This window comes from Bos mutus, chromosome 10, assembly GCF_027580195.1.
Source record: "Bos mutus isolate GX-2022 chromosome 10, NWIPB_WYAK_1.1, whole genome shotgun sequence".
NCBI classification, from domain to species: Eukaryota; Metazoa; Chordata; class Mammalia; order Artiodactyla; family Bovidae; genus Bos; species Bos mutus.
The window spans coordinates 62,134,582-62,161,663 of NC_091626.1; the positions used below are offsets into that span (position 1 = coordinate 62,134,582).

At 48.4% G+C, this 27,082-nt stretch overlaps 1 protein-coding gene across 5 annotated transcripts in view; it reads right to left on the reverse strand.

The window, feature by feature from the left end:
- Nucleotides 1-3,045: 3,045 nt before the first annotated feature.
- The window catches only part of DAPK2 (death associated protein kinase 2), a 142,610-nt gene continuing 118,573 nt past the window's right edge, over nucleotides 3,046-27,082 (reverse strand). For 2 of the 5 annotated variants that reach the window (XM_070378060.1, XM_070378059.1), the window contains exons 8-10: nucleotides 22,868-23,020; nucleotides 21,779-21,824; nucleotides 13,042-20,178 (exon numbers count right to left, since the gene is read on the reverse strand). In XM_070378060.1, coding sequence (XP_070234161.1) covers nucleotides 19,570-20,178; nucleotides 21,779-21,824; nucleotides 22,868-23,020 — 808 coding nt within the window. In that variant the 3' untranslated portion in view covers nucleotides 13,042-19,569. Of the gene's footprint in view, nucleotides 5,374-8,141; nucleotides 8,226-8,341; nucleotides 8,432-13,041; nucleotides 20,179-21,778; nucleotides 21,825-22,867; nucleotides 23,021-27,082 lie in introns of those variants that run through there. The other 3 variants (XM_005894527.3, XR_011465665.1, XR_011465666.1) reach the window with 3 other exon arrangements.

The following is a 27,082-nucleotide window of genomic DNA, read 5'->3' on the forward strand; positions in this document are numbered from 1 at the left end:
CTGTCCATGGGGTTACAAAGAGTTGGACATGACTGAGTGACTAACACTTTTGGTTAAGAGTTAAGACAGGAAATTGAGGGAAGACACAGAACTGGATTGCCTCTTCTCAATTCAAAATGAGCAGGGGAATGGCCCAGATGGCTTTTCAAACCCTGTCCAGCCTCTGGGATTAAGCCCAGAGAGACAGGAAGGCACCAGAGCGTGAGTTGGCCAACAATGTAGCTGGGCTCAGAAGATGTCCTCAGACCACAATCTTTAGGCATATTCCAAGGGAAGGGATTGGCTGGGGAGGTGACCTGGGACGCAGGAGGGATATTCTGCTTCTTCTCTTTAAAATGGAAATATAATAATTCAGTCAAAGCATTCACACGGGGTGGCACAATGACCTTGGATCAAAGTAAAAGGACACAGAGCAATGCCCGGCATCAAGTCTTGAGGGCAAAGGCACATTCAGGGATCATTGCCATGCAGCCTCCATGTCCTGCCCACTATGGCATCTCATGATAGCTGTTCAGTTATTAAATCGTGTCCAACTCTTTGTGAACCCGTGGACTATAGCATGCCATGCATCCCCGTTCCTATCTCCCAGAGTTTGCCCAAGTTCATGTCCATTGAGTTGGTGATACCATCCAACCATTTCATCCTCTGTTACCCTCTTTTCCTTTTTTCCTTTTTCAGTCTATCCCAGCATCAGAGTCTTTTCCATGAGTTGGCTGTTAGCATCAGGTGGCCAAAATATTGGAGGTTCAGCTTCATGACCATTTGGGCTGATTTTTTTCACCTTACTTTCTCCCTTTATTATTATTAAAGTACCAACAATTTTATTTAATTTTTAAGAATTTTTTGGCCATACTATGAGGCATGTGGGATCTTGGTTCCCCAACCAGGGATCAAACCCACACCACTGGACCACCAGGAAAATCCCTCTCCCTTTATGATTTTAATATAACATTTGATGGAAAAATGTAGATAATTCCTGTGTAATTGATAAGGCAAAGTAATAAAATGAAGTCCTGTGAGCCCATCATGAATTTCTCCAGAACTTCTCTGCCGACAGCTTAGCACCACTGCTGACCTCTTTCCCATCTCGGCTGTCAGAGGTAGGCTTCATCTTGAATTTTGTGTGTAATTATTGCCTTGCCTTTAAAATACTGTTCTATCACATTGGCATGCACTCCCAAACAAAGTATAGTACAGATTTTGAGCTTTATAAAAACAGTATCATGCTGTCTCTGGTTCTCTGGGATGTTTTGTTCACTCAACACTGCCTCCCCAGGAAAAGTAGAGAAGGATGTAGAATTGGAGGTAGGCGAAACTGGGCTGGAATCCAGATTCCAAGTGCTGCAGCTGTTCCATCGCATGCAAATTTCTTAACTCCATTGAGTCTCAGCTTCCTCATCTATAGAAATGGAGCTCTCCTTTATCTTACAAGGTTACAAAGATTAAATAAAATGTTAAAATGTTGTATATAAGTGCTCCTACTGCAGAACAGGTTTTTAAAAAAATTATTGTGAGCTTTTTTTTCTTTCTTTTTTTTTTGTTTCTAGCACAGTGGTAGAGGATCACTGATCTGTAGATCAGTGTGGGAGGAAAAGCTTAAAAAATTATTTCTCCCCAGATAATATAACCGTTTTTTTTTTTTTTAGATTAAGAACTGGGAACACAAACTTTATTCAAAAAGTAAAGACATTACTAAAACATATACTTCAGCTATATATTTATGACTTGCTAATGGATGGAGGGGAAGAGAAAGAGGAAACTAGTAGGAAAAAGGTTGAAAACCGAAACTATTGATGAGAGGTCACCAACTGTGTTTCTGACTTTTGAAATGTGAATTAACCATTGTTTATAGTTCTTCAACTGTTCCAATACCAAAGCCTATTAAGGTCTCCTTAGAATGGGACCCTCTTAGCAGACCACCAAGGGACAATTTTTCTTTGGGGTGCAGCAACAGTGAACCAAACAATGTCGGGATGACATCAACTGGGGCACGAGATGAAAAGTTCTATAAGCCCGTGCCAGATGAAATTCCCTACACTATCCCAGTCCTCAGTTTAGGTCTTTTTGTATGTACCTACCTACTTTCCTTCCACAGAGATTCTGTGGCTCATTTCTTCTGATATGGCCTTCATCTCCTTCCAAAATAAGGTTATCAGCAAATGAAAAGGCTAGTGGAAAAGGCAAATGAAATCTAAGATCCGGAGTCAGGAAAACCAGTGAGATTGACATTAAAATGCAGAGCACTGAAATATTTATAGGTGCATTTGTGAAATATTAATGCAGCATCTTGCAAACACAGGGACAGGGAACCTTCAGACTCTTTGAAGACTGCCTTTTAACTGAGCACAGCTCTCAGAAATGTCACTAGAAATGTTCCATCTGCCTCAGGGCACGCTGTGGTCTCTTGAAGTATCAATTGGTCAGTGAAGCCTTCTTCAGAATGCACCCAGCACACTCAGTTCCCCTGGGCCAGCTGCTCCACCCCTCCTCACACCTGGAGGGCAGCAGCCATCTGCTGGACCAGAGGCCACAGGGACCAGACCCCCGGATGGGATTGGCACAGGTGTTTGGCTTCGGACTCCTGGGTATCAAAATCATCCTCAAAGGATGTGCATATTCTCAAAGGTCCCCCTCTGCTCACTGCCTGCTCCTGTGCTTCCTGAGGGATTCAGGAAACCCAGTGAGTGCTACTGAACCCCAGAGAGCTGGTGTGGGTGGAGCAGGTCGGGGAGGACTCAGGCAACAGGGATGGGAAAGAGGTGGGAGGAGCAGCCTATGGGCAGGATGGAGCCCTGGATTCCCAGGACTTACAGAATGTCGACCCCTGTAGGGGAGATGTCACCTCCGTGTTATTAATTGTTCTAGCTCCCCATCTAGAACAGTCCCAGGCATACAGAGCAAGTCCAAAACCAGTTCACTGACTGACTTGCAGCCCATGGGAGGCTAGCTACCAAGCTGTCCCTACTCAGGGGCAATGCCCTTTGAAAAGAAGCAAGTGTGACCATTTTGTCTATTTCAAAGAAATGAACGACAAGACAGCAACAGTAAAGAACAGACGAGAGCGTGTTTAAGATGACGCAAAGCAAAGGGTCCGTCCATTTCCTGCAAAGTCTCCCACAGTTCATCACGTTGTAGAAATGAGCACTGTACTAGGAATCAGGAAGTCTGGGCTTTCATCAGGCACTTTCACAAATTTGCTGTGTGAAGCTGAACAAGTCACTTCCTCTCAGCTTCAGTGTCTTCTTCAGTTCAATGCAGTAGTTGGGCCAGACAAGTTCCAAAAGGCTTGCCCTTTGGTCATGATTGGAAACTCAAGACTGGATTTGTAAAAGCCACTCACTCCTCTTCTTCCTAGCAGGCGGGCAGTCCCCTCCCCAGTACCACATTATTACTTCTTGGGAGCTCCCGGGAGCCCTTGTTCTAGAGCACTCCCTGATGATTTGTGCGTCCAGCCACAGCCAGGACCAAGGGGCCCTGAACACAGTCAGTGGTTCTTGGCCTTGGCTGTCCTCCAGAGGCTAGAGGGAGGCACAGAGCTGGATCCTCCTGAGAACTGGGGTGTCTAGGAACTACAGGGCAACAGCAGAGCTTTCTTCAACAAGCTTGCAGGTCACTCCATTTCTGGCTGGAAGCTTTTCTGAAATCGGACTGACTTTCTGATCCTATGGGGCCATTTTGCCCCGGATCCATTCACTGGATGAGGGCTGCTCTGTCCATGCTCTCATACAACGTTCTTGAAATCTGCTGCTGACAGTGGGAAAGGATGGCCTCCCCTTTCCCTAGGCCTTCCCTTTCTTTTCTTTCCCTCTCTGCTTCCTGGCACACTTCCCCTCACTCACCTTCCGGAACCTCTCTCCTTTTCTTTCCACCTCTTCCCATGTACTTTCTCAGTCTTGGTGCCTCACCTTGACCTCTTTTACTTCCGGTTTGGGTTTCTGGTCAGCACCACCATTCTTTTGGCCTAGAAAGTGGGGCCCAAACTCCTGTGTGGCTAAGGTTCTCAGCCATATTTACTCAAGGGTCCAGGTAATCCATCTGTTTCTCCTTTCCTTTCTCCCTGTAGGTCCTTCTTTGACCTTCTCTAATCATATCCTCAGAAGGCCCCCGCCCCTATCTCAGCCATCACTGGGCAGGTGTATTAGTTCTCTAGAGCTGCCTTCACAAAGCATCACAGTCTGGGTGGCTTAAACAACAGAAATTGACTTCATCACAGTTCCAGAGGCCAGAAGTCTGACATTGAGGTCTTGGCAGGGTTAGTTTTCCTGAGGCCTCTCCCCTCAGCTTGCAGATGGACGCCTTCCCGCTGTCTCTTCATACATTCTTCCTTTGATCTCTCTTCTTATAAGGACGCCAGTCGTATTGGATCTGGGGCCACCTCAAGACCTCATTTTCCTTAGCTACCTCTTTGAATATCTATCTCCAAATATTCTGTGGTACCAGCAGAGGTGATGGTCCCCATGGCAGAGGGAACACAGGCATTCTATGCTGGCATCCAGGCTGGTTTTCTTGGGCTGCACACCTTTGAGGAAAGATGTAGAAGGCAGGCACCCTGCAGTCCAGGACAGGTGGTTCAGTATGACCTCCTGAGGTGCTATCCACTCAGCACCCCAACCCTGGGTGCTCCCCAGAGTCATAGGCACCTGAGCTAAAGAAAATCAGATGCAGATAGCTCAAAAAGAAGCTGAGCATCAGGTAAACAAGAAGTTTAATAAAAGTGAAAAAAATTATGACACAGTGGGCTGGCGATGGGCTGCTTTAGGAGGTTTGATAAGTTGGCCGGCGTGACACGCTGACTCCATGTGGGTTCTGGGAGGTCACAGGATTGGTCCCTCATACCCCAACATCCACTCTGTATCTTCTGCCCACAGGTGAGGTATCTGTCTTCCTGGTATAATTTTTGACCAGGCTGGTTCTGAACTCCCTCATCCTGTAAGGAAAGCTGCCCAAATCTGACCTTTACCCATGATGATGGTGATGATGGTCGTCTACATCATTTTCTTAGGGCCATATCCCATCCCAGGTTCTGAGGTGGGCAGACAGGTTAAAGCCCATTTTATGGAGAATTAAGGGCTTTGGGAATGTTGGAATCTCCTCCATAGGAGATAGCCATAGCTCCCAGGATCTCCTGGATCCCCTGCAAATCCTTCTGAATCCTGCATGCCCATCTCTCTTGCAAAGTGCTCAGGGTTGCAGAATGCTCAGGCGCTGGTGACAAGCAGGGTCCAAGAGTGTGCAGAGAAAGGAGACTTGCTGGGCCTGGGTTTCCCTGGTGGCCACCTAGAGCCTGGTCAGTTAGGAGGTACTGCTCCTCCTCCGGGGATGGAGGACTTTCCTCTTGGCGATGTCCTCCTCTGTGTCACTCTCACAATTCCTCTGGGAAAAAAAGAAAAAGAGAGAGAGACTCAGAGCAAGAAGGTCAGAAGATGCCAAAAATGAAGTCATGCCGGGCAACCTGGGCTGAGGCACCTGAGTCAGGAGCCTGTAAACCAGGGAGGTGGACATAGAGGGGAATCCTGTTGCTCTCTCCAGAGACCAGGGGTGGATGAGATAGGGATGGGGAGGGCCCCGAGGCAGGGCCAGACCAACTACCTGGAGGCCTCCTTCCCAGGAGGAGGGAAAGCAGGCAGAGCCTCTAGCGGAAGTCAGGCACCAGAAGAGGCCAAATGATAATCATGAAAATTATATCTGGTGTCCTTTGTGGCTGCCACATAATTAAGACCACTTGGCTAGTTGGTTAGTGGGCTGGTAGGTCTCCTGACCTCAGCCTAGAGAGAATGAAGTAGGGCTAGCAGGACCTCCCCAAGCTCTGACGGCCACCTCACCCCCTCTGCTTTGACTGGCTTAGGCTATACCTTTAGCCAGTCCTGCCGCGTAGTCTTTCCAGGCCAATGGCTTCTGTGCCCCGTTTTTATGAACTGGAAAAAGAGTAAAGCAGATTCTATCAGCTCCTACATAGCTAAGCCAGAGCAGAGGCAGCCACCCTGGAAGTCACGATGCCTCTTTCATTCATTCCACATGCATTTACTTAAATAATTACAACTATTGAAAGAAGTATTAATTGAGAAAGACTTATGCAAATCATAGAAAAATCTGTTGTCAGATGTACAGTTTTATTTATTTTTATTTTTTTAAAGCTTTTTTTCTGTATTTTTTCCCCCTATTTTTTGTCCACAACTTGTGGCCTGTGTGAACTTAATTCCCTGACTGGGGGTCGAACCCATACCCCCTGCAGTGGAAGTATGGAGTCTTAACCACTGGACTACCAGAGAAGTCCTCAGATTTTAAATTTTAATGCTTCCTAAACAAAAGGATGTGTCTATCTTTCTTTTTCTCTCTTTTCTTTGTTTTTGTTTTTGTTTTTTGTTTGGGAAAGCTGTATAATAGATGTCTGGGACCCATTTCTTTTCTACTTAGAGGATGAGCCATTGGGTTGATATCAGGTGCTGTGTGTTTGAGTAAAAAGAGAACTATTTTAAATGTTCACACATAGACAAAAATTAGGCAAGAATTTTACATTCTTTTCAATTACTCTCTGTTCCTCTTTCCCAATGGCCAGCATTGTATCAGGCCAACTCAGCCTGAGAGGTGTGCCCACTGTCAGCCGTGTGTTTACTCAGGGGCCCCTCTCCTTCCCTTGGCCTGAACCAGCTCGAAATTCAAAGTCGAGATCAACTTTAGCCAAATACATCCTGGACCTAGCCTGGCTATAACAATAAAAATAACGCAAACTCTGCTGAATCGCAACTTTTTAGCATGAGTCAGAGCCAAATAATAACAAAGTAAGCTGGGCGACAATCTGCTTGTGATTAACAGGGATTCTCAGAAGGAGCAAGCCCAGTCCCCTCCCCACTTCTTTTTTAAGGTTAAGAACGCTACGTATTTAGAAACTAAATGTCCACTTTTAAATGATGGTTGTATCAAACAAGGAAAATTAGAAAATATTTGTAACAGAATAAAATGAAAAGAGAATTTATCACAATTTGTTGCAAACAGCTGAAGCTGTTCCAGTCCGCTTTTATAGCAGATGAGGAAGGTGGCCAGAGAAGGAACACAGCTTGGCCAAAGCCCACAGTTTATGGGCCTCTAACCCATAAGTCCTCCAGTTCCCCAAGCTCAAGAAGAGCTCGGGCTGGTGGGGGGCACACAGGGGCAGTCCCAAGACCTGGGATGTAGCCTAAGTGCTGTGTGCCCCGAGGCTGCCCAGGGCTGACAGGCAGGCTGCTGCCTTACAGCCTCTTCCTGAGTAGGGAGTTACCTCTCCCAACCTGTGCCATTCGAGAGGCCGTCACCACACTTGGCAAGCTGTGAGGAGGGTCTGTCAGGGACCCTTGACCAGCCACAATACTAACACTGCACTTGGTAGCACCAGCACTGCATTTGAGAGTCTACAAGAGGACTTTAAACAATAATAGCTGCTAATAAGTATTGAGCACTTAAAATGCCAGACTCTAAGAATATGTCATCATTTAATTCTCATGACTGCCCTGTGAGGTAAGAACTATTGCTAACCCCTTTTTACAAGTGATTTCATTTAGCACAGAGAGGTTAAGTCATGTCCTGAAGGTCACACAGCTAGTAAGTGGCAGATTTGAATCCTGGCAGTCTGGCTCCAGAAGCCATGCTCTTGACATTATGAGTCTCCCATTTTAAATATACATAAAGTTGCAACAAGCTAATTATATATATCATCTAAATATTATTATATTATTATTGTTATTGATAATCTAAAGCAAAGCAGAAGTGGGAAAATTGGCAAATGAATGTAAAACTCTCATTCAGATATCAGCAGATATCTGGATTATCAGGAACTGACTTTGGATTGCCCGCCTGTGGTAGTCTCATTGACCAGAGTTCCCGCAGCCCCTAACAGGCTACAGGTCCTCCAGGGAAGCTGGGGCTGTGGAATGGCAGCAGCAGTCCCTCCAAAAGCCCATTAGGAAAGGATTCAAGAGCCTCTAGAGGCTCATGCACCACCCCCCTTGGAGCACCCATCTTCCAGCACCACCCCAGTGGTCGCCCATGAACACAGCCTCTGCTGATCACACAGTGCAGAGCCTGCTGGAAGCAGTTGAGCCCCACCTGCTCCCCACAGCTCCTCCCAGGTCAAGGCTACATGCTCCGAGAGCACTGTGTTTACCCACCAGGTCCTCGTTCCGCCTCGGGTGCATCTTCTTCATCAGGGATCGGGTGAGGTGGTTACACAAGGAGACAATGCTGAAGGAGAGCTGAGGGAGGGAGCAGAGGGGAACCGCCAGGTCAGAATGTGCGCAGAGACGCTGGAGGGGTCTGGAAGGAACCAGGAACCTACCTCAGCACCCCCGCCCCCCAAACCCTGACCCACCTTCCACCGCCTGCGGACATACTGCTTCTTGAAGTTCTCCAGGTTGACCACAGACTCCCTGCGCATCAGGGCTTGCTGGCTGTCCACTGGCTGGGAGACAAAGCAGAGAGCATGGTGGCTGACACTGGGCTTCGGAGAGCAGCTAAACCCCTGACCACATGCCACCCTCAGCCTGACTCTGGGACCTGCCTGCTGGACAGGACACACAGAAGGACCTCACACTGAGGGCAAGGGCTCCAGATGAATCTCAGCTGTCCCGGAGATGCCCAGGGCACCCCTGAGCTATTATTACCACAGCACACTGGCTGGACTGGAGGCTTGACCCCCATAAAGGGAAAGAGCAGGAGGCAGGGGGTCCCTCTGGGGAAGGGTCATCCTACGGCAGTCCAGGATACCCACCGTAAACTGGTCAGTTCTGGGCTTAGCAAAATGGATGCCTTGCTAGCAGATGGGGCATTAATACTCCATTTAAAAATAAACGGAAGGAAATAAGGGCTTTGATGGGGATCGAGAGGAGATGGGACGTGTTCCTTTCACTGCCTGGCAGTCAAGGCTCAGCTTAAGCTCTGACTTCTCCAAGAAACCTGGCATGGCTTCTCTGAGTCTCAATTTTCCCATCTGTAATATGGGGATAATGAATAACATTGTGTCACAGGGTTATTTAGGATTAAATGACTGTGGGATGTGAAGTGCTTAGCTTAGAGTTGCTCAATAAATAGTAATAAATTACTGATAGCCTTCCTGTCTTCTCCATTCCATCTTTATAAAAATTATTTTATTTTAAAAATAGCTTTATTTTGATAAAGAAAGAAAGAAAGTGAAGTCGCTCAGTTGTGTCCGACTCTTTGTGTCCCCATGGACTGTAGACTGCCAGGCTCCTCTGTCCATGGGCTTTTTTAGGCAAGAGTATTAGAGTCAACTGATATTAAAAAGTGGGCATATTTAATGGACTCCAGTGTAAGGAGCTCATTCCCTCGTGAATTCCTGCCTCTTCATAAACAAGATTTTCCAAATTCAAGAATTCAAGAGATGAGCTTCAGGGGTTCTGTGAACCTCCTGAAACGACCTGCAGATTTTAGTGCATAAACTTGTACATGGATGTTCACAGCAGCATCATTTAAAACAGACAAAAAGTGGAAGCAACCTAAACATGCATCAGCTGATGCGTGGACAAAAAAAAATGCGGCCTGCCCAGGCTGTTGCTTTAGTCACTGAGCTGTGTCTGACTCTTTAGTGATCCCATGGACCGTAGCCCACCAGGCTCCTCTGTCTATGGGATTTTCCAGGCAAGAATACTGGAGTGGGTAGCCACTCCCTTCTCCAGGGGATCCTCCCAACCCAGGGATCAAACCTGTGTCTCCTGCCTTGGCAGGCAGGTTCTCTACCATTGAGCCACCAGGGAAGCCCACTCTATCCATACAATGGAAGACCTAAACGGAAAATGCATTCATGAAAAGAATGAAGTACTAATACACACTACAACATGAATAAACCTTGAAAACAATATAGTAAGCGAAAGATGCCAAACACAGGATGCCACATATTGTATAATTCTAATCACATAAACAAGCCTGGTGTGCTGCAATCCATGGGGTCACAAAGAGTCAGACACAACTGAGCGACCGAACTGAACTGAGTCACATAAAATGCCCCAGATATCCAGAATAGGCAAATCCGCAGAGGAAGAAAGTAGATTAGTAGTTGCTTGGGCTGGAGAGAGGGGAAAATGGAGAATGACTGTGAAAGGTTATAAAGTTTCTTTCTAGGGTGATGAAAATGTCCTGGAATTAGATAGTGATGATGGTTGTACAACCTCGTGAATGCACGAACAAGCCCTGAATTGTATATTTTCAAGTAGTGAGTTTTATAGTATGTGAATTATATCTCAATTTTTAAAAACTTAGTGTATAGATACAGACATATTTTTCCTCTGAGAAGAGTCAGGAGCTTTGAATGATTCTTAAAGGACTCTGTGACCTCAAGAAAATGAACCACCCACGTTCGTCCATAAGGTCCCATCCAGCTCTATTTTTTCTCTCTGCTCTGACAGCCTCCTGAAAGCAGTGCCTCCTTTTGCACCTCAGTGACCTCAGTGAGTGAGGCCGCTCATGATTCCTGATGCTGGTCTCATCTCCTAACCACACTGTGAGCACACCTCCATGCCTGCTTATCTGTCATCATGCCGCCAGATGTCTGTGGAAGCCCGTGCATATGGCTGAGGCACACTGCTCTGGACCTGATATCTTCTGGCAGGAGGCTCTTTCCACGTTCACCCAACGTCCCTCCTCCAGGAAGGCCTCTGTGTATTTCAAAGCCCAATTCAATTATGACCTCTTCCAAGATAACCTCCAAGAAACAATGTCTCTCCCAACCTGACCCAAACATGTGTGTGCTCCTTTATCATACACAGCTCCTCTCTTGGTCGGCTCTGCAGTACAGTCATCTCCCACTAGTGGCCAATAACAGGAATGATTTTCTTCATGTTTCTTTCAGCGTTTCCTCACCACCTACTCCTGATCCAGAGCTTAAGGTGGTGGGTGCAGAAGCACTGTGTGGGTGAACTGTTTCCCTGAGCTGCAGCAGAATAAACCAGAACAAAGCCCCAGGACCTGGGACCTACCCATTCCCGCCCATAAGAGGCCCAGGCACCTGGGTCCACCCAGCTGTGAGACCACGGAAGAGTCTCACGATACCCTGACTCCCCACAGCTCTGCCTGGGGGGCCAGTGAGGTGAGACATGGAGTCCTGGGGAGGTCAGGGAGCATGGGGGAGAGTCCATGCCACCTTGACACAGAGGGGAGACGAGAGAGCCAGAGGCTATTCACCCTTCCAAACTGGGACACAGTGGTTTGGTCCAAAGAGTACAGGAAGGAAGAGAGGAGGGATAGGAGGGAGGCAGAGAGGAGAGAGAAAAGGATAGGGGCGCTGAGGGCACCATCAGCTCATGTCGTGCTCTCTCAACTCTTTCCTTAACTGCCTCTCCCCCTTCGCAAGCCCTGCCCTGGGTTAAGGTCCTCCCTGCAAGAGAGCCGTGAAAGAGGGCAGAGGACAACTGGTCTGTTCTGATCCTGCCTTTTCGTGGCATCAAAGCCTTCCAGCAGTTTCCAGGCACTCTCAAAAGAACCCAAGAAGCTCACCAAGAACCCCAAGGCCTGTACCATCTGGGTCTTTCTCTCATCTGATCTTCTCCCCATCTCCTTCCTATCCCTGTGGCTTTCACTGCACGGGTCTGCTTGCTAGTCCAGGAACCCAAGGTCTCAGGACCTTACTGTATAATCTCATTCAGGTGCGTGCTCCAGTGTCACCTCCTCAGGGTCACCCTATATAAAATAGCACATTGGTTGCCCTGTGCAAGTCACTGTGCCTCTGCCCTAGTTCTTCACGGGACCTGTCACTACCTGACCTTTTATTCTGTATTTATTCAGTTGTTAATCCCCCTGCTCTGTACCTCCCAGCAACTAGTATCTCCTTCCCAAGGTCATTGGCTTCCTGCCACCCCACAGAACATTTCTACCTCTCACTTCACAAATATCTGCTATTCACCTTCCAGTCTAATCCTGGCAGGGGACACTCTTGCACTTGGAGAGTTTGATTAGTGGACTCTGGGACCAAAGGGACCTCTTCTTGTCTACTTATTGATTGGCTCCCTTGCCAGGAGAGAGTTAGCTAAACCCCACGGTTGGAAGGTCGACATGCAGGCCAGGAGAATCCCGTTAGTGAGAATCCCACCTTCCACCTGGTCTAGCAGTATGAGCCACTAAGCAGAGATGCCCAACTGCAATATCACGTGGGACCATTCCCACAGGCTGCTCCTGGGAGGTGACGTAGTCACTTCAAGGACCCTGTCTGTGTTCTACACAAAACAGCATGAATTCCGAGGAAGAGTATATAAACCTGTCAGGCTGGCCTTTCCCAATCAATGGGCCTTGTCAGTTTCTAAGAGGCTCACCAAACGCTGACACTGTTTCTAGGTCTTGAAGTCAGAGAGATGTAAATTCTGCAGTGATGTAAGTTCCAGAAGGAATGTGACACCAACACTTTGGATTAAACTGAGGGTGTGAGGGGAGATGGAGTTTGTTCCACCTGCTCCTGGCCCTCCTTTCTGCAAACAAAGCCCTCAGCCTTGTGGTCCTGCAGTGACACCAATGTGGGCAGTTTTGACCAGGCTCCTAGGAGTATGTTAAGTGTCACAGAAAAATTCTGAGAAGGGAGAAAAGAAGACAGAACTTTGTGGCTAAAGTCAGGTTTTGTTTATGCGGACACAAACGTCTCTGAAAAAGTCCTTCAGGGAGCTGTTTTACAGAGTGAAGTAAGTCAGAAAGAGAAAAACAAATATTTTATGTTAATGCATAAATGGTACTGATAAACCTATTTGCAGGGCAGTAATAGAGACGCAAATGTAGAAAACGGTCTTGTGGACATGGATGGTGGGGGCAAGAACAGGGTGAAATAAACTGAGATAATATAATTTGAAATATACACATTACCTGGAGTAGGAAATGGCAATCCACTCTGGTATGCCTGGCAGGACCCCTTTGTGTCCATGGGGTCACAAAGAGTCAGACACGACTAAGCACATATGACCAACCTCCTCCAACCGTAATTATTACCATGTGTAATACAGACAGTGAATGGGAAGCTGCTGTATAACACAGGGAGCTCAACCTGGTGCTCTATGATGACCTAGAGGAGTGGAAATAGGGGTAGGGTGGGAGGGAGGCTCTAGAGGGAGGGGATATATGTATACTTATGGCTGATTCACATTGCTGTACAGCGAAGTCAACACAACATTGTAAAGCAATTATCCTCCAGTTTAAAAAAGTGTCTGTTGTGGAGAGCTAGGCCAGCACCAACATCCACAGAGCATGGAGACGACGCAGCAGCCATCCGTCCAGGCATAAAGACCAGAATCCTGGTTTTCCAGCCTCCTCTAGAAACTGCAAACAGATTGCAACTTTTCAAACCTCCATCTGAGTCACTCCTCCAGCCCCATCCTCCACTGAAAGCCAAGGACAGCTGAGCACCCACTTTCTTGGTTCGCCCAGGACTGTCACTCTGGGCCTTGCTCCTTCCTCTGTAGGTGGCATCTCCACCTCTCCCTTTTGCTGATTGTTTTGCTGGCTGGAGCCCTGCTGGCCTTACCTCTCTGTTTACCCAGGAAAGGAGGCCTGAGTCTGCCTCGCTATGGCTGAGTAGGGGGAGCTTCAGCGAGGCTGTGTGCCAGCAGGTTGTCCCGCTACTGAGCATGCCAATGGAAAGAGGTAGAATGCCCTTTTCTTTGCCTGACCCGACCTTCTCTGAGTCAGGTCTCAGCATGCATACACTCTTCCTTTTCATCTTCTCTCCGGGACATTCAGTTTTCTGAGCAACTTTTAATTCCCAAGAAAAGCTTCAAAAGCTCTCCCTCTAGTACTGAAGACAAGAGACTTGAGAGACATTATATCCAACTGCCATGTGTGGACTGTGTCTGGATCCTGATTTGAACATACTGAGTATAGCAGGAGACCCTCGAGAAGAGCGGGGGGCATGTCAGTCCGGCTGTGCGTACAGATGGTGATAAGTAATTATTCTTGATTTTGTCAGGTGCCATCATGGTGCAGTGGTCATGGTTAAAAAAAAACACTTTATAAGAGATTCCTGCTGGAAAATGTATCAGTTAAGTGACTCTGAAGTTTGCTTTAAAATACTTTGAAGCTGGGTAATAGATAAATGGAATTCACTCAGCCATTCTTAACACTTTCATGCAAGTTTTGAAAATCTCCCATAATGAAAAGCTAAAAACGCAAACTCTCCTTCTTTTGAATCTCTGTAATCTCCTTTAATTTCCATTTAATAGCTCTAGGTTCCAGACCACAATCCAAACTCATCCCATCCCTCCAAGTTCTGCCTGGCACCTTCTCAAGGTTATAGAGGGAGGGGAGTGTTGGCGGAAGACACCCCCCAGCCCTGAGAATGTTTATGCCCTCTGCCACCTCCTTTTGAGAATGTTAAGCGCTTTATTCATATCCAATACTTTTGTGACCCTATGGACTGTAGCCCACCCACAGGGCTCCTCTGTTCATGGGATTCTGCAGGCAAGAATACTGGAATGGGTTCCCATGCCCTCTTCCAGGGGATCTTCCTGACCCAGGGATTGAACCTTGATCTCTTATGTCTCCTGCATTGGCAGGCGGGTCCTTTACCATGAGTGCCACCTGAGAAACCCCTGCCATCTCCTTACCTTTCCTCAGAGTTCATCTCCCTCCTGTTTTCTGGAATACTAGGTACCGCTGCTTTATCACTCACCATGGCCTTTCTCACTCACAGTTGGTTGGGGCCCTACCTGTGCCAGACACTGAATCTTTTATTCAAGGGTTGTCTTGTCCTTATCTGTCACCTCCCTCCAGAGCCAGGGCACAATCAGTGTTTATTCATAGAACTGGCCGCTTCCACTCCTCAAATATGCCCACTGCTGGGTCTCCTCTCCAGGGCAAAAAATCTTCTCCACAGGCCAAGAGTGTTCACAGACAAAGGAGAAAAGGCCATTCAGTTCCACAGACGGGTACAGAGGCCGAGAGCAGGCGTGATAGCTGAGCACACTGCCAGCTCTCCCTGGCATGGGACCACCATGCTGCCTGAAGGAGCGATGTGGGGAGCCACCACCTTCATGATCACCTGGAGAGGTGGGTGGGTGGTGTGGGGACAGAAGTTCACGGAGGAGACTCTGGCTTCTCCCACCATTATGACTCAGCTCCCGCCCTTCGCTACCATCATCCCGATTCTGCAGAAGCACGGCTCACCATCACACCGTCTCCACCCTCCCCAGCACAAAGCTGGGTGACTGTGTGCCTCATGCGTCTGCCCCAGAGCAGGACAGGCTGCTGCCTTCCCCAGGTGCCAACTCTCCAGCCTCTTGGGAACCGCTGTTCAGGAAGATGTTACAGGCTCACCCTGCCCTCTCTGCGATGGCATCAGCAGAGAGCACAGAAGCTGACCTCTCATTCACAGCCTGATGAATTGAAAGATCCTCTGTGATGGCACACGGGCTGGCCCACAGAGCGGCAACCCCCACCAGGCCTTTGTCTGTCTAGATGCCAATGAAACACCCGATCCTGCCTCATCGGCCCTGCTCTGCCCTGTTTTTGATGTCACTGCTAAAATGCCAGCTGTGGGCATGTGGAGGGGAGTCAAGTGGGTCCTCTGGCTGGGCATTCCGCCAGCCTCCTTGGACTCCCCTTGGCATCAGGTTCTGCTGCCAAAGGGTGATGGGCATTGGACTAGTCAGGGGGCAGGGGAAGGTCATGGTCCCCTCTGACTTTCCTGAAAGATTTGGAGTGCAGTTTTCAGTTCACTTCACTTTGTCTTTGGAAACTCTTAAAACTTTGGAAACTCTTAAAAGAGTCTGTTCATAAAACATCTAAATGACAAGCTATTACCCACAACTGGACATGAACATGGAGAGGACGACGGTACTACAGTGAAGAAATCCACTTATGATTCTGACTCCAGTCAGCTCCGGGGCTGACTGGCTGGGAGACTCCAGACAAACCCTGTCCTGTAAAATGCTGTAAAAGGAGGCTGTCAGATGGCTCACCCCTGAGAACCTCCAGCACAGAGAAGGTTAAGGCACCCCACTCTAGTACTCTTGCCTGGAAAATCCCATGGATGGAGGAGCCTGGTGGGCTGCAGTCTGTGGGGTCACTAGGAGTCAGACACGACTGAGCGACTTCACTTTCACTTTTCACTTTCATGCCCTGGAGAAGGAAATGGCAACCCACTCCAGTGTTCTTGCCTGGAGAATCCCAGGGATGGGGAAGCCTGGTGGGCTGCCGTCTATGGGGTCACACAGAGTTGGACACAACTGAATTGACTTAGCAGCAGCAGCAGCAGGATTCTAAAATAATCACTTCTCCTGCTCTTTTCCCAGTCTCCCTAATTCAAATCATCATCCACAGCTTACTCCTTTATTGCATTTTATTTCGACCCTCACAAGAAAGTTTGCCCTGAGTTGCTCAATCAGGGGCTTCCTTGCCTTAGGAAACCTGTTGACTCGGCCAAGTTAAAGAGTTAGTCATTTGGTCGTGTCTGGCTCTTTGTGCCCCCATGGACAGCAGCCCACCAGACCCCTCTGTCCATGGGATTCTCCAGGCAAGAATATTAGAGTAGGTAGCTATTCCCTTCTCCAGGGAATCTTCCCAACCCAGGGATCGAACCCAGGTCTCCTGCATTGCAGGCGGATTCTTTACCGCCTGAGCCACCAGGAAAGCCCTTGACTTGGTTGCCCTGGCCAAAGTGACCATTAATTTTTGAGGTGTCTTATGCCAAATGATTATATTCTGTCCTGTGACAGGGCAGAAAAGTTCTTGGAGAGATTGTAGATGGGCTGTTTGTATCAATTCTCCCAGACAGGGCATAGAAAACAGGGCTTTGCCATCTTTCATTGATTCCAAGATGCACATTTTTGGATCTCTGAAATCAGGACTTCTCTCTCAAACAATGGCATCGTATCTTTACTGTGGGTCTGAAGTGAAGGCAGGTGCTCCAGGAGATGACCACACTGCTTCTGCCAGCCATTGGGGCCACCCAGCCTCAGACTGTTTAACATTAGATTTCTTGCTTGAGGTTCTTTTGGATTCCACTAATTGTGTAAATGCAGAAAGGAAACTGTGTAAATGCAGAAAGGAATTCTGTCTGAGTACCACCAGCTTGGGGCTCCTGTTCTCAGGGGAGGATTTTTCCACCCTTCTACCCAGCGTCAGGACTACCCAGAATCCACCTGCAATGCGGGAGACCTGGGTTTGGTCCCTGGGTCGGGAAGATCCTTTAGAGAAAGGAATGGTTACCCACTCCAGTATTCTTGCCTGGTGAATTCCATGGACAGAGGAGCCTGGTGAGCTACAGTCCATTGGGTTGCAAAGAGTCGGATGTGACTGAGCGACTGAGCGACCCAGTGTCAAGCCTGAAATGCACACATTCCCTTGCCTTCCCCTCCTACCTGGTGGCTTTATTTCTCACCTCCCCTCTCAGTGAGGGTGTCCCAGCTTTGTATTTGGTGTTTTCTCTTAGACTTCCCATCTTGGACTTCTTTTTAAATTTATTTTGGGGTCATAAAATAATGATGCATCTTACATTTGGTGAAAATATGGTTTCTTCTACTTGATGAAAACTGTTTGTTACAAATATTATATATAATATTTGAAGTGATCCAGCATGTAATAGAAAGGGAGGTAGGATTTTAAAGACATGGTTTCATGGGATCATTCTAAACCATGCCCCATCTGTGCTGTTCCCTGGGCAGCCCCACCCCTGCCATGACATCGGGCTGCTGACTGCTGGGCACCCATTTCAGTCCCATGACCCTGGGGATGGAGACAGAGCTCTTCAGTATGGCAAAGCCCTACTGGCCCTGCCTTCTTTCCAGCCACATCTACATCATATTCCTTTCCTCTCCAGCTTTCTTTCTGCCTGAGCAATTTCAGCTCTCAGGCCCCCTCCCAGCACAGAGCCCTGGCATGACAGTTTTGTGGGGAAAACTACCTTCTCCCTGGTTTGCTTCGCTGATCTCAGCTCTAGAGTCACCACCTCAGGGACACCCTTTCTGACTAGGTCACCCCCCACTGCAGGCTCCTGCAGTGCTGCAATCTTCTCATAGCATATGTCCCAGCTGCAGTTCTACCTGTGCAGAATGTTCTAGATCAACATGGAGTCCTTTACTGCAAACTCCATGAATGCAGGAAACACACCTGTTTTCATTCAACATTGTATTCCTGGGGACAGGACAAGTGCCCAGCAGTTGACAGGTGCTGAACAATTCTTTGTAAGTAGATAGATGGGTGTGTCTGGGTAAACCTGCCCCACAGCAGAGTGAACCCCTGGCGCCTGGGGCAGCTAGGGGAAGGAAGCAGAAGACCCCATCAGAAGGCGTCCACTTTCGCCTCTACTGTGCCCTTGGGCAAATCACACCCTCTCTGTTTCCTCAGCACCAAATTCAGAATAACACCTACCCTTCCTCTCTGACAAGAAGGCACCTTGGAATGATACGATCTGTTCTGTCACCCCCAAGCTTCTAGCACAGCGCTGGGCCCACTGTCCACACTCTGCCTCTGTGAGCTGGCTGGCTGTCTTCTCCCATGGGAAAAGGGAGACGAGATGATCCAGGCTTTAGGGAGGGGCGCACACAGCCTGTGGTCAGGAAGGGACCACTGGGTCTCATGCTTCCCAGTCTTAATGTCCACCCTCTTCAGACCTTAGGGACATGAGAAAAGGGTTCTCATTCCCAACAGAAGGTTGGAGCCCTGAGCCACAGGAGGGAAGGTGGAGAAGGGCAAGATGCTGCCCCTTCCCTCCTAATCCTCAGGCTGATCTTCAGACAGGCAAGGGCTGGATGGGAACAATAAACTGCCTGCCTTCTGGGACACACTTTTTAGGACAATCACTTAGAGGATATGAGGCTTCCACATTACCTGGCAAAGTACATGAAGTTGCTTATTTTACTTCTGGGATCTGAACTTTAATATTAAAGTGCATTTTTACATCAAAAGCTATCTGTTCCTAAATACCTCATCTTAGACTCAGGCATCCTGGGTTCATGTTTCATCTGTATGAACTAGCTATGAATGACCCTGCTGTAAGTCATTTCCCCCGGAGGTCAGTTTCCTCATCAGTTACATGGAAATAACAGTAACAACAACAGTAATACCACCTACCTTCCTGTCTCACAGAGTTCTTTTAAGGATCACAAACATAAATGCATGGTGAGTTAAATGTCAATGTAAATGAAAAGTAATCTTTTCTCTGTGAATTTAAAATTCTGCCATCAGCAGCGGGAAAACACCAAGCTGACTATTAGCCCTAGTTAACTCAAATGGTACCCAAGACCTGCAGTCCATAAAGCAGGAAGTGAGATGTGATCAAGTCCATTATCAAAAATCAGTTACTGAGTGTCTCCCGGAGTGTCTCCCCAGGGCCAGCTGTCTCCCTCTGGAGAAGGGAATGCTGAGGGGTATTCAACAGCAATTGTTTTAACAGCCTGGTTGCCCGGCCAGTCACCCAACAAACCAGGCAGGTGAGAGGAGGCACAGAATGGATAACTAGCTAGTCCCTCCATGCTTCTGGATTCTGGGAGGAGGTGGAAGGCTATGCTACAGACACACACCCCTGCAGGAGAATTTGAGTTGATGCCTGGCAGGGCAGTTGGGAGCAGTCTTCAGCAAACCATCCAGGATGCATTAGTGACCCGATGCTGGTGCTCAGAGCTTCAAGCCGGCCAACACTTCCTCGCCGCATGATCTGTTGAGCAGCTCCCCAAAGGACTCACTGGCGTCCCGGCAGAACACGGAACCTGGGCTGTCCACGCTCCCACTCTCCAGCTGGAAGCCGCCCACCAGTTCCCGGAGCCACTGGAGGTCTGCTGAGAGCTCCTGCCTCAGGGTCTCAAACTGCGTCTGCAGGTGGTCCAGCTTCCTGGCTGCGTCCCCAAGGCGGGACCCTGTGGCCCGGATGTCCTCTCGAAGGAGCTTCTTCGAGGACTTCACCTTGCGGAACTCGTACCTGAGCTGAGACAGGTCGTGCCGGGCTCTCTCGCTCTCCTCCCGGTACCAAGCCTCCTTCTCATTGTAGATGGAGATCAGGGTCTCCACGTCATCCTGGATGGTGTCATGGGCCCCTGTCAGGGCCCGGCAGCCCTGCTCCACCTGAGCCACATCTTCAACCACACGGGCAAAGCGCTCGAAGTTGACGTAGGTGTTGTTGGGGGGCATGCTTGAGTGGCATTTGAGGGTGTACTCTCTCAGACGCTTGGTCTTCAGCTGGTTGGGCTCTGCCTTGTGCTGTTCTGGGGCTCTGATCTCTCCTTTGGACTGGTGGGTGTTTAGACAGAAGGGCCAGAGTTAATTTGATGTCTGCTCCAAGGTGCAGGCGGAAGGCACTCCAGCCGCCTCTGCATTCACCGCATGCGCCAGGCCATGGGAGGACCAGGGTGGGATAAGCACCCCCACAGACCATCAGAAAAGTCGAGGAGGACAGGGTGCTGCCTGCACACGCATTTCCGGGCAGGGTGGTTCACGGTCATTAGAGAGGGTCTCTGCATGCATAGCATTTAAGGGTGCTCGCACAAACAAGCAGGCTACAGCCAGGATTCTGCAAGCATCCACTCCAGAGAGGAAGCGCACAAGGCCATGGCTGATGGGGGAAACTGGGGCTTCTCTCCATCAGGGCCTGTGGGCTCCGTGGGCCTCAACAACACTCAGCATGCTGAGCAAGGAGGCAGCCCCCCAGACTTCCCAGCTCTGCACTCAAACCTAGAGTTCTGCACTCAAACTCAGCCTTCCCCATCCTTCACTGAGTCAATGAACCTGGCCTTCTCCAGGGTACTCCGGCCCTCTCTGCTCTCCCATCTCCTGTGAACCTCTGCCCGTTCTCATCTGCAACCCTCAGATCACCCTCACCAGCTCTCCCACTTAACAATTCCAGTGAAAGGGAGGTCTGCTGACATTCCTGGAGGGGCACATCTCATCCATCAGCAGAATAAGGGTCAGAGTCCCACTCCCCTGATTCCCATCCTACCAAAGTGCTTATCGCATGCACTTCACTGAGACCAGACTGCCAGGCTCTCTGAACACCCAGCAGCCAGAAGCCCAGTTACAAACTGGGTTAGGCAGGAAGTCACCTTTGTGCCTCCACCCTCCCCAGAGAGAACAGAACTGCCCTGAGGGGTGGCTGCCTCTCCCCCAGCAGGCCTCCAGCTGGGCGGCCCATTCTCTGAGGTTGCCAGGTGCCTAAGGAAACCACTGACCCGGTTTGAGTCATCCTTAACTCAGAGCTTTGAAAGTCAGAAACAAGGAGCCCTGGTAACAAATCTGAGGTTTTCAACTGTCACTGATCTCTCTCTATAGCCAAGGAGTCCTGTTTTCTTTTTTGAGAATAACTGTGACGTGTCTTCTGACAGGGGCTTCCCAGGTGGCGCTAGTGGTACAGAACCCCTCTGCCAATGCAGGAGATGTAACAGACACAGGTTCTATCTCTGGGTCAGGAAATCCCCTGGAGGAGGGCATGGCAACCCACTCCAGTTTTCATGCCTGGAGAATCCCATGGGCAGAGAAGCCTGGCAGGCTACAGTCCATGAGGTTGCAAAGAGTTGGACACAATTGAAGCAACTTAGCACGCACACGTGTCTTGAGACAAAGAACAGTTTTTAAGATGGCCCAAAGAGCAAAGATTTCAACTGAGGTTTGTGAAAGTTTCTTTTCATAAGTCACCTGAACATATGACATAGAAACTTAAACTTGCAGACCTATTTGAACAAGCCCAGACCCTTGGAGACCCCCAACTAGCTTTCATCTGTGCTTAGGGGTCAGTGTTTCAAGCAAAGGCCTTGTCACAGGGCCCCCGCATCTGGCCCAGGCATCCCTGGCGACAGAGCAGGAACCTGCTTGCTGAAACTCGTCACCATGCGCTTACCATGATCCAGGGGTGTCTGAGAGCCTCTTGGATCGTGAGCCGCTTCCTAAATGAAGATCAGAAAACAGTGATGATCCATGAGAAGCTGAGAGCAGCAGTCTCCATTCTCAGTCTTCTCAGACCTGCTTTTTGGCATCCTTCAACCACTGCCATCAAACTAGAATCATAAGGAATGCAGAGGTGGATGGGGGACAGGCTACAACTCCTGCATACTAGAGAAAGCAGTCCAGGCAGACCTCTCAATAGAATGACCTTATATAAACCCTCATTTTTGGTCCCAGGGTTGCAGGGCCCAACCCCACACTATTGGAGAGTCCTAAATGCTCTCCGTTGTGAAAACTTTGGTCTCTGTTTTTCTGTTTGCCTTCCAGATCTCTTCTCGGTCCTTCCCTGCTCTGTACCCAGGTGGGGCAATCCCTCCTACCATTGCCCTTCAACAGCGAAACCAGGCACTGCACTTTAGAGGACCCCACTCTATGTCTCTCTGAAGTCTATGGGATCAAGAGGACATGGCCTTCCAGAATGTGAGGACTTACCCCGCCTCAGCTCATCCATCCTCTGGGCAGCCAGCACCCTCCAACTCCCTGCCCATCTCCTTTGATCACACATGCATGGGGCTTACCCTGAGCCCTGAGGAAGGGGTGGGATTAGCAGGTCTCCTATGTTCCCGCTGTTCTGACCCCTCTGGGCTGGACACCCTCCCCACTCCCATCCTGAATCGTCTTGAAAACCCTGCCCCTTTCCTTTAAAGAATTCTACTTCCAGGTACCTTTGAGACAAACTGCAAAAAATAAAGAGCTCTAAAAAAAATCCAGGCTGACTTACGTACACACACACACACACACACACACACACACACACACATGGTTATTTGCATTTCAGGAGGAAAAGAAAAGAGAAAGACTTGAGTAAACAAGATGAAAGCCAAGTCCTGGCCAGTTCACACTCCTCAGCACCTGCCCAGATTACACTGCAATGGTTGATGACAGCCTGTGGCAAAGCAGGCATGGCTGGCATGCCTGTGAGAGAAGTGGCAGGAGAGAGTCAGGACCTGCGAGGCCAGTGCCCTTCTCTTCTTTGTCCTCTTACCGGGTCTCTTTAACCAGAAGCTTCCGAATGAAGTCCTTGGCCAGCTCGCTGGTCTGGCTGAAGAATTCCTCGTCAAAGTCGTAACTCACTGCTGTGATATTTGCCAGCGTTTCCTGCTTCGTGTCTCCCAGGAAAGGGGATGCTCCACTAAGGCTGGGCACACAGAGAGGGAATATGTGACTGTAGGAAAGGAGACGGAAGTGGGGGTGATGGACTCAGGGACCTGGATTCTGCATGGGGATGGGAGGCTCCCCACAATCCTTTGCGGGGGGCAGTCAACGGGTTTTCAAACGAGTCCAATTCAATACACTTAATGGAGTCCCTACTAAGGACCTGAAAGAGAGAACTGTGTCTTCAAGGGACTTGAAAGAGGAGGGGAGAGAAAGAGAGACCTGGCTCTTCATAAATTTCCAGAAGAACACAGAATAAAATAAAGAACAGACAAAGGGCTGGAGGAACACAGGACAGAGGGGAGGCCCAGTGCTGGCCTCATGGAAGAGCTGACATTTGCATCAGTTTTGTCCTGAAGAGGTTGTCAGCAGTCAGAGAAGGAGATGGAAGGTCTTCTAGGCTAACAAGCATCCTGAGCAAAGCCTGACAAGTGTGGCTGTAGATGAGCCATTAGGGGCTAGAGGGCCGTATGAGGTTCCCCGCAGGGTTTGTCAAGAAGGTGTCATTCGGGGACTTCCCTGGTGGTCCAGCGGCTAAGATTCTGTGCTCCCAATGAAAGGGGCCTGGGTTCAATCCCTGGTGAGGGAACCAGATCCCACATGCTGCAACTAAGAGTTCCCATGCTGCTGCTAAAGATCCCACAACAGATGGAAAACCCTGTGTGCCACAACCAAGACCTGGTGCAGCCAAACAAATAAATATTTTTTTAATATAAATTTATTTATTTTAATTGGAGGCTAATTACTTTACAATATTGTATTGGTTTTACCATACTTCGACATGAATCTGCCACGGGTGCACATGTGTTCCCCATCCTGAACCCCCCTCCCTCCCCATACCGTCCCTCTGGGTCATCCCAGTGCACCAGCCCTGAGCACCCTGTATCATGCATCGAACCTGGACTGGCGATCCGTTTCACATATGATAATATATATGTTTCAATGCCATTCTCCCAAATCATCCCATCCTCGCCTTCTTCCACAGAGTCCAAAAGACTGTTCTATACATCTGTGTCTCTTCTGCTGTCTCACATACAGGGTTATTGTTACCATCTTTCTAAATTCCATATATATGCGCTAGTATACTGTATTGGTGTTTTTCTTTCTGGCTTACTTCACTCTGTATAATAGGCTCCAGTTTCATCCACCTCATTAGAACTGATTCAAATGTATTCTTTTTAATGGCTGAGTAATATTCCATTGTGTATATGTACCACAGCTTTCTTATCCATTCGTCTGCTGATGGACATCTAGGTTGCTTCCATGTCCTAGCTATAATAAACAGTGCTGCGATGAACATTGGGGTACACGTGTCTCTTTCAATTCTGGTTTCCTCAGTGTGTATGCCCAGCAGTGGGATTGCAGGGTCTTATGGAAAAGGCAATGGCACCCCACTCCAGTACTCTTGCCTGGAAAATCCCATGGACAGAGGAGCCTGGTAGGCTGCAGTCCATGGGGTCGATAAAAGTCTGACACGACTGAGCTACTTCACTTTCACTTTTCACTTTCATGCATTGGAGAAGGAAATGGCAACCCACTCCAGTATTCTTGCCTGGAGAATCCCAGGGATGGCGGAGCCTGGTGGGCTGCCGTCTGTGGGGTTGCACAGAGTCGGACACGACTGAAGTGACTTAGCATAGCATAGCATAGCGTGGCAGTTCTATTTCCAGTTTTTTAAGGAATCTCCACACTGTTCTCCATAGTGGCTGTACTAGTTTGCATTCCCACCAACAGTGTAAGAGAGTTCCCTTTTCTCTACACCCTCTCCAGCATTTATTGCTTGTAGACTTTTGGATAGCAGCCATTCTGACTGGCGTGAAATGGTACCTCACTGTGGTTTTGATTTGCATTTCTCTGATAATGAGTGATGTTGAGCATCTTTTCATGTGTTTGTTAGCCATCTGTATGTCTTCTTTGGAGAAATATCTGTTTAGTTCTTTGGCCCATTTTTTGATTGGGTCGTTTATTTTTCTGGAATTGAGCTGCAGGAGTTGCCTGTATATTTTTGAGATTAACTCTTTGTCAGTTGCTTCATTTGCTATTATTTTCTCCCATTCTGAAGGCTGTCTTTTGACCTTGCTTATAGTTTCCTTTGTTGTGCAGAAGCTTTTAAGTTTAATTAGGTCCCATTTGTTTATTTTTGCTTTTATTTCCAATATTCTGGGAGGTGGGTCATAGAGGATCCTTCTGTGATGTATGTCAGAGAGTGTTTTCCTATGTTCTCCTCTAGGAGTTTTATAGCTTCTAGTCTTACGTTTAGATCTTTAATCCATTTTGAGTTTATTTTTGTGTAAGGTGTTAGAAAGTGTTCTAGTTTCATTCTTTTACATTTTTTACATTAAAAAAAAAAGTGCCATTCAAACAATGACTCCTGAATCTACTGTCCCCTGCCTAATATTCAAAATATGCCATTGTCCCAGAAGTCCTTGGGCCCTACCCTCCCTCCTGTGTTCTATAGAATCACATCTGAACTTCTCAGGAAGGCATCAAAATTTGGTCCCCACCACACGTTCTGTATTTTCACTGCATTTACCACACTTGCTGTCCCCTTCCTCACCCAGAATGGCACTTCCTTTCCTTTCCACCAGGAAAATTCATCACATTCCTTCCAGCCCAGTTCAAATCAATCTCTCTTATCTGCCTCTCTCGCTCCCTCTCTCCCATTAAACTTTCTGCAGTCCCAGCAAACCAGTGGCTCTCCCATTTGTCTCACAAAGCCATATTCATACCTAAAGCACAACCTTGGTCCCACCGGGTGAGAGTTAGCAGTCTGGTGTCTCCCTCCCACAAAAGAAGTTTCAGGCAAGCAGGACAGACTGTCCATTTAGTACCCTGAGTGCCTGGCACTGTGTTCACCGAGGATCAGGCGGTCAATAAACTGTATGGAATTCAGTGAGCTACAGGAAGATTGTGTGCCCTGGAGATGCTGGAATTCCTTACTATTTCAATATGAAAGCCACAGTTCTGAAGATATCAAGGTGTTAAGAGCCCATGTCTGAATATCCTGGCTCTAATCTGGAATTATGCAGCAATGCATCAAATTCTCTCTGCATCAAATTCCTCTATGGCTTTTAAAAAATACCAATGCCCAGATCTTACTCCTAGTGATTCTGATTTCATAGATCTGGAGTGGGCCCTGGGCCATAGCAGATATTAACAGGTCTGATGTGAAGAAAAAGAAAAAAAAGGTCTGATGTGCTGCCTGGGTTGACACCCTCTGTTGCAACTCAGGGGGCAGGGGCGGGGCAGGGGGTGGCATCCACCACATCACGCAGAACTCCCAGTCCAAGGAGGAGTCAGAGGGAGGGATTACAGGGGTGTTGAGAGAGCTGAGTGTTGCCCTCCCCATCCTTCATGCCCTCTGGTTGTGGGCTGCCTCTTACCCAGAGTTCCATAAAAACAGCATTTTTCCAGGAGTATTGCGAGCGGAAACAGTTGGAAAGTACGATGTAATGAACACCAACTAATCAGCAATGTCTGTGTCTGAGCAGTGCTAGGAAGTTTGCACGTCGGCTTATTTAATCCTCAACATACCCGTGGCAGGAAGTTTATGATTCCTATTTTTCTGATGAGAAAAACAAGCCCAGAAGTTGTTTTTCTGCCCAAGGCCACAGAGATGGAAAGTGACAGTTTCGCTACACAATGCAGGAAATCTCTGCTTAAGTACTTAATATTTCAGAGTCAAGAAAGAGAGACTCTGGGGAAAACAGAAGAGACAGCATGTGAGAGGAAAAGGGGTTCTGGGGAAGGGAGAGGAAAGGCAGAGAAAGACGAGGCAGGATCAGGAAGGGCATGGTGACTTGAGGGCTGTCCCAGGTTTCTGAGCGAAAACTGACATTCTCACCGGAAACCTGGGTCCGGGTGAGACCGCGTGGTGGATCCTGGCCACAGGAGGGATGCAAACACAAGCAGTGTAGAATGGAGGGCTGCAGACTGCTCTCCCGGCTTCCTGCCCAACACCAAGCCCAGGCTCAAACGTATGAAATCGAGCTGAGAGCACTGAGCCTCAGGTTGGCTGTGTGGATCTAACTCATCTGGTCACGGT